General features: G+C 48.2%; 1 protein-coding gene across 1 annotated transcript; it reads left to right on the forward strand.

Moving 5' to 3' along the window:
* The first annotated feature begins 633 nt into the window (after window positions 1–633).
* On the forward strand, window positions 634–6,319 carry Il12a (interleukin 12A). The gene is made up of 7 exons (XM_027933571.1): window positions 634–652; window positions 1,245–1,393; window positions 3,996–4,109; window positions 4,384–4,425; window positions 4,498–4,539; window positions 4,638–4,781; window positions 6,158–6,319. Exons 1-7 carry the CDS (start codon window positions 634–636, stop codon window positions 6,317–6,319), a joined length of 672 nt encoding a protein of 223 aa, XP_027789372.1.
* Window positions 6,320–10,231: the final 3,912 nt, after the last annotated feature.

The raw sequence follows: 10,231 nt of genomic DNA on the forward strand, positions 1-10,231 counted from the left end.
GGACCTGTGACAAAATACTGCATCAGGTTTGGGGTCATAGGGTGCTCCCAAAGGGTCCTGTTCACCCCAGTGTCCTGTGCCTGGCACCTCCTCGGCCTGGCGCACAATGAATGGATCATCTGAAGGAATGAGCGATGGACAATCTGTCCACTCCACCCAGAAACAAGAGAGATGTCACCGCTAGGGCGCGTTGGTGATGGAGGAAAAGGACAACGGGCGGCACCACTTCTGCGCGCTGGGCGAGGCTTTGGGACACAGTAGAACTTCTAGACCTGGCGGGCCCAGGTCGCAGTGCGGCGGATCCCTCCTGCCCAGGACCCCGCCGCGACTCTGCGCTAATTTCACTTTCAATATGCGCGCGCAGGCGGCGGGGCGGCCCCGGGATCCGGACGGGCACTCCGAGAGTTAATCCGAAAGCGCCGCCAGCCCCGCGGGCAGGAAGGACCGCACGTGTCACCGAGAAACTGATGTAGAGAGAGACAGAGAGAGAAAGCAAGAGCCCTAAGTCCTGGGAAAGTCCTGCCGCGCCTCGAGGAGTTATAAAAATGTGGCCTTCTGGGTCCCCAGCCCATAGCCAACTCACCTGCCACGACCACCTGCCAGCGTCCAGCTCCTGCTCAGGGTCCGCCCAGCATGTGTCCATCAGCGCGCAGTGAGTAGCCGCCAGGGGCGGCGGTGGGGAGGCTGGAGACAGCAGGACCCAGATGGCTGCCCCGCCCGGAGACTGGAGCGCCGCAAAAGGGATAGAAGCGGGAAAGGACGAATGGGCACCTGCCTGCCCCGGGCTCACAGAGCACAGCGTCTCTTTTCATTTTGAAGCAGCTCATTAGCTATCATTGTGTTCACTTTAGAGACGAGAAACCAAGGCCCAGCAGGGGAGTGTCTTGCCTAGGAGACTTCTTACAGCTACAGCTATAAGCAGATCTCAGTCAGCTGCAAAGGAGGCTTTGACCCCCCGCTGTTCCAAAAGACTGGGATCCTGAGCCAGTCGTTTCTGCTCCTGGGCTTGGTTTCCCTGTTCAAAATATGGAGGCTTTCTCTGAGGGAGTGCTGAGCTCTGGGGCATCCAGAGAGCAGATTCTTAGCCCTAATATTAAGGGGAGCTGCCCTTCAATAACTGGATCCATCTCTCAGGTGGGAAGGAAGTGTTGGTAAAGGGCGGAGGGGGTCAGCACCAAGGAGAAAGGATAGGCAAAGATGACCAGGGCAGATCAGCAGCTCAGCTGCCCCCAATTCACTTGCAGGCCTCCTTCTCCTGGCCTCCCTTGTCCTCCTGGAGCATCTTGGTTCTGCCAGGAACCTCCCCAGGAGCACCCCAGTCCCAGCAGTGTCCCAGGAGTGCCACAACCTCTCCCAAACCCTGCTGAGCACTGTGGACAGTGCCCTACAGAACGTAAGTGCCAGTGTCCCCTTGAGCTCTGCTGAAGGGACCTGCTGAGACAATGCAGCAACTGGGGAACTGCAGGATAGCTGTCAGGAGGGGAGAGGGACTTCACAAATGACTTGTCAGTTTAAGGGACTTAGAGAAAGCAGAGTAGTGGTAAATGATGGAGGTTGGTTTGGCTCTGCCAGTAGCAGGGCAATGTGTGCAGTGTCCCAGCAGCAAGCCAGCATAGGGGCACTTGCGCCAGGAATAAGACCTTGCAGATGAGGTCAATCCACGGAGCAGTTGGGTGGGTCTCTGTGGGGCCACATGATGAACTAGATTGCCATGTCCAGTGTGGTGATGTGCATCGTGTGGGAGTCACATACCTCAAGGAGGATGGTGATCATTTGTGTCCAGCTTTCATTTCATAGGGAAGCATTGTCTGAGTTTGTTTATAGCTTTCATTTTGGGGATTTTTGTATTTTAATGCAAAAAAAAATTCTTTTTCTTTTTAAAGCTGCTTCAATGAGCTCTTGCTGCAAAGCCATAGCAGAAGCTACTCAGGGCTGAGGTTTAGCTCAGTTATAGAAGTGAGTTAGAACCCCTGCAGTGTCAAAAAAAAATCCTTTTGCAATCCTGCTCACTAGAAGAAATTTCTAGCTTGTTGCCTTATGAATAACTTAGAAAAAGCTCAATGCCACAGGGCCTTGAAGAAGTCCTTCTTCTTCTTCCATAATGCACTGCAGATTGCTTCTTGGACTTCAGTTGTAATTAAAAGGGGGTACCCCAAGTGAAGCCTGCAGAGGTACAGCTTCTTTTCTGAAGAAACTTTCAATACAGACAGGATGTGAGAGCTGAGATTAGAATGGATGCTTTGTGTGAGGAAGCAAATACTTCCACTCCCAGCCACAGCGCTGAAGTCGTGGCATCACAAAATTTATTTGGAAGCTTTTGTGCCTTGCCTTGTCAGATTTGCCAGAATAAACCAACCCGCCATTGCAGAACATGGAGGTGGCAATTGCATGGTATTCACAGCCTGTTGCGAATTTGTAGAGTCGGGCCAATGTTGTTTTCATTTTATTTTGACTTTTGAGTTTGATGCCATTGAAAAATTGGACTTCTCCTAGGAGAATCTAAACTTCCAGCTTCCCTTGGAAAGGTCTAAAGGACACAACTCCAGGCCCCTGCCCAATCTCTTTACAATCTGCTCAAGTGGCTGTGGCCCAGGGCTGCTGGGTACCTCCAGGAGCAGTGCACACACTTTCCGTGCTGCTGTCCTGAATCACCACTAACATGGCTTTAAACAAGAAAAATGTGTCATCTTCTAGCTCCAGAGGTCAGAAGCCCAGTGTGGGCTGATGGGACTAAAATCAGTGTGTCTTCAGAGCTTACATCCCTTTCTGGAAGCTCCAGGGGAGAACGTGATGTCTCTCACCTTCCACAGTTTCTAGAAACTGCTGAGTTCCTGGGCTGGGCTCCCTTCCACCTTCCAAACCAGAACTGAGGGGTGTAGTTCAGTGACAGAGCATGTGCCTGATGTGGGGTGTGGGCCCTGAGTTCAAATCCCAGCTCTATGAAAAAAGAAAAAATCTGGCAGGGCCTTTGCATTCTTCCTCATGTTGTCACTCGTGGTCGACACTTCTGCTCTCTGCCTCCTGGAGGACCCTGTGCTTACCCTGGGCCAGGATTCTCTCCCTGCTATTACAGCCTTACTTCCTCTGCCATGTCATGCAGCATATTCCCAGATTCCAGGGTGGGGAGGTGTATATCAGATGATGAGCAGTGAGGCGTCAGTCTACCTGCTGCAGATAGGGACATCCCTACTTGCACCCAAATGTGTTCTGCCCTCTCTGGCCTTGATCCTGGCTCTCGAGGTTCCCTCTGTGGTGCTTTAGAGCTCTCCTCTCTGCCCAGAGCCTCCATGCCCTCCCCAGTGCTTCTCACCTGCTGACACATCTCCTGGTCATCTGGGCACATGCCTGTCTCTGCAGCTGAACTCGGAATCCACAGGGACATGCCATCCTTCTCTTTGCCTTGTCCTTGGTCCATAGGCTCATTGGTGGAAAGTGATGTCAACCTTTAATCAGAAAGTCATTGCCTTCTCAGGACACATTGCCTGATTCCATCCAACAGGGTCTTCCAACAGGGCCTGTGGGATGCCATCTGTGCAGACTACATGTGTGTGGATCACAAGTGAAATTTTGGCTAGTCTTTAGGGCTTGCATGTGTGTTGCAGCCACCAAGATGGGGCCTTAACAGCACTCCTGTAGGAGCTGAAGATACTCATAGAATACAGGCACTTTGGCAAGAGAAAACAGTTTTGCCCAGAAGCAAGTGTTAACGTGTGGTGTGGATGCTGATTAGCACAGCCTGTTGGAATGACTTGCAGTGTTTACATCATGAAAAAAGATGTGACCCAGGGAGACAGGTCTCAAGCCAAGGACAAGGAGGGGAGGGGGATGCTGACTGCCTGTTTCTTTCATTGGATGAAGAACAGGCATCTCCTGTAGGTCAGAGAGGTGCAGGTCAAGGGCAGCCAGCCACAGCTTTGATGGCACCCGGGCTGCTAGCCCCACAGGAGCTGGGGCCTTCTCGGTGACCCCAGCTGAACTTCTCATGTTCTTCCCAGGCCATAGAAATCCTAGAGTATTATCCCTGCAGTGCTGAAGAGGTCAATCATGAAGATATCACCAAGAACAGAACCAACACAGTGAAGGCCTGCTTGCCCCAGGAACTAGCCCAGGTACAGCGACTTCCCTCCCAGAGCACCAGTGCAGCTCACCCCACTGCTTCCAAAGCTTGCATGCTTCTGGTTCCCATCAGAAAAAAACTGATAAAAGCAGATATGTTTTTTACAACCACATGAATACGTCTTACACCTCTGAACTATATGCTTAAAATAGTTAAGGTGGTAGAATTTGTTATGCATTGTTGCCATAATAGAAGGTTTGAGGTGAAACACCAGATATATTTCGGTTGAGAGTTAACACCTTCAATATGGGCTTTTTTCCCTCTAGAATGAAAACTGCCTGGCTTCCAGAGAGACCTCTTTTATAATTGTAAGTAAAAAAATTCAAGGTTTCCCCCACTTGGTGAATTCATATGCTGATGTTTGGTTCTTCTTCCCCTAGAAGGGGAGCAGCCTGACCTCGGGGAGGACCTCCTGGAATACGGTAAGACCCACCACTCTTCTCAGATGCATGGGGTGCGGAGATAGCTTGGCTCATCTCAATGTTTTTTTTTTTTTTCCCCATTTTGTGCCATCACTCAGACGCTGTGCTTTAGTAGTATCTATGAGGACTTGAAGATGTACCAGCTGGAGCTCAAGGCCATCAATGAAAAGCTGTTGATGGATCCTAAGGGGCAGATCTATGAAGATAAAGCCCTGCTGGCTGCTGTGGATTACCTGATGCAGGTAAGGCCCCCGTCTCGTCAGTGAAGTACCTTTAATGCCGAGCCCTGCCAGCCAGGGCCCTTGTTGCAGAGAACTAGGAGAGGCCTTCAGCCCCTTTTGAAGTCCCCTTCAGAGCAGTATCCCCAGGGAGACAGCCTTCAGGACACCCTCTACAGGGAGGGCCAACATGAGTAGTCACTTATGAAAAGAAACCTCCCGTGTCCACCACAAGGTAATGCCAAGCTGTTTGCAGGTGTTTTCATGCATCATCACCACAACAGCCATTTGAGGTCTGTACAAAGGAAGAAGCTGAAGCTTAAGAGACACACAGCCTGAGCTAGAGGCAGAGCCAGGATCCCTCAAAGGGCTCTGCTGCACTCCACTTCTCCCTAAGCTCAGAGGGTCCAGGAAGGGCAGGCGAGGGAAAGCACACATACTTGCAAACAAGCAAGCAGAGCTGGTGCCTGGCTATGTCCCAGACAGAACCAAAATATGAACAAAATGGTAGACATGTACAGTGCACTCAGCAGGACTTGCATCAGTTTCTGGATCACTGTAGCCCATGATGCTAATACAAAATATAGAGACATGCACATTAGAGAGAGGGAGAGTGCTTTTCTCATCGGGGCACAGGCTGCAGGTATGGAGGCAGAAACCATCCTCTGAAAAGCAGTCATTTGCTGCATAGTGTATTTCATTTGTGTGTGTGTGTGTGTGCACCCACAATGAATTTGTTTGAAAGGCAGTGATTTTTTGCAACAGAAGAGTGTTACCACCAGAGAGTTGCAGTTGATATTTCATTTTCAGGACCTAGTCAGATGATTTGGGCTTAACCAAACAATCCCTGAGTCCTGAAGCTCGCTCCTCTGTCAAATGCAATGGCTGTACATACCTTTCCTTTCTTTTAGAACTTTTTTGAGGAGCAAGTGGGAGTACTGACCCTCATGCAGTAAGATCTTACATAGTGTTAGCAAATCTAAGGCTAAAATAGGGAAATGCATTGCCAGGTTTCTGTGTCTTACATGACGTCATTTCCACAGGAAGCAGATCAATTACTGATAAAATCCGGATCAGTAGCCATCCATACCTCCCTGTTGGAAAAAGGAAGGAGCTTCATCATGTAAGCTCTAAAAGTTAGATACAGCAACAGGTGCCATGTTAACAGAATCATGCCTAGAACAGCTCCTGTTGAGCAGCACAGGGAACTCTCCTGAGCTCACTGAAGGTGCATAGCCTGAGCATGTGTGTGTCTTCTCTCAGGTCTGCCCGGCCCTCTGGTCTGGTTGGGCTTGGAGAGTGAGGGGGCACCGTGCCGCAGGCCCTGCTTTAGCCATTTTTACAGATGAATGTTTTCCTTTTGGAATTCTATCTGTCATACTCAGTATTTATCCTTCTAGGCCGTGAATGTCAACAATGAGACTGTGCCTCAGACACCTTCCCCTGAAGCACCTTCCCCTAATTTGTATAGAACGAAAACCAAGCTCTGCATACTTCTTCATGCTCTGCGAATCCGGGCGGTGACCATCAACAGGGTGATGAGCTATCTGAATTCTTCTTAGGAAGTTGAGGGGCCTCCCAGCCTAGTGTCTTTTGCATAAAAGTCTGAACCAAAGAAATTTTAATGATGTGTGGGTCAAGCCAGGGAGGGGACCTGGCTGTACCTAAGCCCCTGCGAGAATCTTCTCTGTGCTCCCTTTGCTTACCCCTGCTGCTAAACAGGTTGCTAAGGAGGGACAGAGTCCTTCCTGAAGGCGTTTTCTTTCCCTTTCCTAGAGAGCAAGAATTAATAAGCTATCTCTGTACCGAGGTGTTTACAGAAACACTCAAGCATCATTTATTTAAAGATATTTATTGATATAATTTATGTTCATGAAACCATGTGAACTAATTTATATTTATTTATGTTCTATTTATTAAAGTATTTCTTATCAAGTGAATTTCAAATAAATATTCCAGTAATAAAGTGGTGGAGTGAAAGTAATTTCAGTGTTTCTGGAGTATTTGGTTTGCTTTAAGGATTTGGATACATAGTGCAAAAGAACTGAGGATTCTGGTGAAGTTGGAACAAATGTCCCTGCTTAGACGAACATGAGCCTCATCCCAGGTTCCTGGAGCTCATTTATCAGGAAACCTGTCAGACTAGACTGCTTTGGTGCTGAATGGTTGGAGCCAGTTATCTTTAAAAAAAAAAAAAAAAACTTGCTTTGTTGTTCATCATCTGACTTTAAAAGTAAAACACACAAAATGTTCTCCCTGTCACCCACAGTCCCCTGACACTGCCTTAGTTAGATACGCCATCTTATCTTCAACTGGGAAAATACCACCAAGAGGGCTTCTAGTTAAAAAAAAAAAAAAAAAAAAAAAAAAAGCAGAGTGATTTGACACCCCGCCCCTACCCCCAGGGCTCTCAGGGGAGATCTTTTTGAATTAGAATTAGAAATACACCTCACCTGCCTAAGAGCCTGTAGAGCTTTTCCTGGAAACACAGTGATTGTTGCCTTTTTTTGCCTTCTTCATGAGGGAAATATTGAATTCCATCCTTTTGATTCTTCAAACAATGTTGAAAAGATTCTCCCAACAGAATGCCTTGGTGTGTTAGTGCTGGGATAATCCTACTTCACAGGAAAAGGCCACAGACCTGAAATAGTTAATGAGTGCTATCAGGTCCGCCTCCCAACCAATCTGCCAGACCCAGCCTCAACCCTTTGAACTGGGGCAGGTGTGAGTGAGACTCCAGGGCCTCCCTGAGGCAAACTTGCTGGCTGTTCAGGTTCTCACTGAAGATTGGTCCAATGGAAGTCACAGGAATCCAGGCCTCCCATGCCGTCCTTCCTCCATGCAGGGTCCTTTCCTTCCCGGAGTGGGCTCAGTTCTGCAGCCTTGACCTGGGTGGAACCTCATGCTGTGGAGCTGCTGCTGAGTCCTGCTGGTTGTCTTGGCCGCAAACAGGGAGGGTGAGTGGATGGATGTGCGGAGGAACATGGTGTGACTTTGGTTCTGGAGAACTCCACCAGATGAGCTTCAAAAGCAGGACCCACCTCATCACCTGGGAGTTTCCACTTCTCCTTCAGGGCTGGAGCTTCAGCCTACCAAGCTGCTTAAGGGCCCTCTCAGGTGCTCTTGTAGGAAGTGAGGATTGTGCTGGGGCCTACCTTGTAGGATCTGAGTGGGGTTAGGTGGGACAGCCTGAGCCCGGAACACAGTTGGCGCCCAGTGAATATCAGCAAGTCTTGAATATTGCTGTTAGTCTTGGGCTTGGCAAGTGGCCAGATCTGTTCAAGCTCTTTGCTGCTGTCTGTCACCAGTGAGATTCTGAGGAGCCACTTCACAGTATTGCTGAGCTGAGACAGGCAGAGGGCGCTAGTGTGCAGCTATGCTCCAGGTCAGTGTGCTAACTCTTGGGCTGTTCGCCCAAAGAGCTGCCTTCTGCCTGTCCCTCCAGGGCACTGAGCATGGAAAGCCTGTTCAGCCCAGAGGCTGCCTGGTGTGGGGGGGACAGAGTGAAAAGGCAGGGACTCTGCCTCCAAGAACAGAAGGAGCAATGTGACTTAGTAGGGCTGAGTACCCCAAACCAACCCTCGCTGTAGCCCACTGCAGAGTCATCTGGCCCAAGAGCTACTGCTTTGCAAAGGAAATAACCCATGGAGGTGTTCCTCATACCCAGGGGACTCCATCAAAGTAACCAGCAGGCAGCTGCCTGCTGAGGGCCCAGGGTTGGGGGGTGGTCTGGCCAGACCAGTGGGTGTTGAAAACTCAAGCTACGAGGGGCCTGGACACCCCAGGAGGACAGAAAACACAGGACAGTAGGAGGAACAGTGTTCTTGCAGCCAGCAGGACAGCCTTCAGGAGTCATTGGCTGTGTGACTCAGTCCTTTCAGCCATCCTTTCCAGCGTGGGCAAGCCCTTATTTCCAGTTGACATAACTGTGTGGATCATATTTAAAATAAGAAGAAGCTGCAGTCACACTTTCCCAAACATGTACCTGAAATATATTACAAAAAAATACACACCTGCCATTCCAGATACTGGGGAGGCCCTGGAGGGAGGATTACTTGAGCCCAGGACTGGAGGCCAGCATGGGCAGCATAGAACCAGTCTCAATTTTTTTTTGTTTTTTGTTGTTGTTATATAAATTGAATGTGTATCAACTTTTATATTTTTTTGGTTGAAATGCATTTTGTGAAAATGAGCATGAAAGCTTCTGTGTATTTATGTATCTTTAAATTTTATATTAAAAATAGAAGTGTGAGGTAGAGGCTGAGGTTTAGCTCCTGGGTAGAGCATGCTGGAGGTCCTGGGTTTCATTCTCAATACCACAAAGAACAAGAATATCAGAATGAATTATGACTTCAAGGTAATATCAGAACATATGTTCGTGGAACTGTTTAGGAAAGAGAAGGAGCTCACGGTTACCATGTGCTTAGTGATTTCCAGGTGTGTTTTATGTTGTCAACAGGGAACCTGAGGCAGAGGGAGAGCACGCAGCCTGTTCCCAGACCACCATGCACCCATCTTGTTCGGGTCACAGCAAGTCAGGGACACCAGCACCACAGACATCAGATGCCATCACCAGGATTCAGGTCCTCTCCTCTGCCTCACTTCACCATGAGACACTCAAAGACAGGAAGCTTCGTACTACACTGGCACTCAAAGCAGGTGATGAAGGAAATCTTCATGGCTCCTTTGTGTTTCTTGTTTTTTCAAAGTGTAGACATGAAAGTCTTTAGGCTTTTAAAAGAAAAATTATGTTCAATGACAAAAAGAAAAGGCTAAAAGTTTAAAAAATACATATGATCTAATTTTTTTCCCTCTAGCTTCCACATAGGAGAGCAAACACGTGATAGTTTCTAAGTCTGGCTTACTCTGCTTAACATGATGTTCTCCAGTTCTATCCACATTGCTGCAAACAGCATCAGTTCCTTTTTCTTTATAGCTGAATAAAACTCCACTGTGTATATAGAATGCATGTGCTTGATCCATTCACCTCATGAAAGCAGAAGGGAAAACACTGGGCTGGAGGGAGGGGGAAAGCAGGATCAAGGAGGGTAAGGGGAGATCATGGGAGCGAATCTGATCAGATCATGTATGTGCAGGCACAAACACGCTACAAAGAAGCCACTCTATAATTAACATGTATCAATAAAAATCTATATGTATTACTGAGTATGACAGAGAGGAAATATTTTCTAAATTGTCAATAATAAAAAATATTTCAAGCCATCATGAAAAAATGCATATGTTTTCTTGGTTCAAAATAATTATACATGTTTGTAACTGGGGAAAGATCCAAAATGCATAAGCCTCTTAACTTAGTTAAAAGCAATGAAATGTCTATGGTTTGGGGTTACTGGTTACTATCCTTGAAAATCAGTGAGCTGGATGGGGACCGGAGATCCATGGAGGAGCAGTTCCGTTCCTTAGCACGCAGGAAGTCTCAGATTCAGTCCTCAACACAGCACCCCTGTTCACTA

Source organism: Marmota flaviventris, chromosome 8 (assembly GCF_047511675.1).
Source record: "Marmota flaviventris isolate mMarFla1 chromosome 8, mMarFla1.hap1, whole genome shotgun sequence".
Classification (NCBI taxonomy): Eukaryota; Metazoa; Chordata; class Mammalia; order Rodentia; family Sciuridae; genus Marmota; species Marmota flaviventris.

Coding starts and splice junctions, on each gene's coding strand:
- Il12a (XM_027933571.1), top strand. Junction 1,394..3,995: donor TGGACAGTGCCCTACAGAAC/GTAAGTGCCAGT, acceptor TGTTCTTCCCAG/GCCATAGAAATCCTAGAGTA. Junction 4,110..4,383: donor TGCCCCAGGAACTAGCCCAG/GTACAGCGACTT, acceptor TTTTCCCTCTAG/AATGAAAACTGCCTGGCTTC.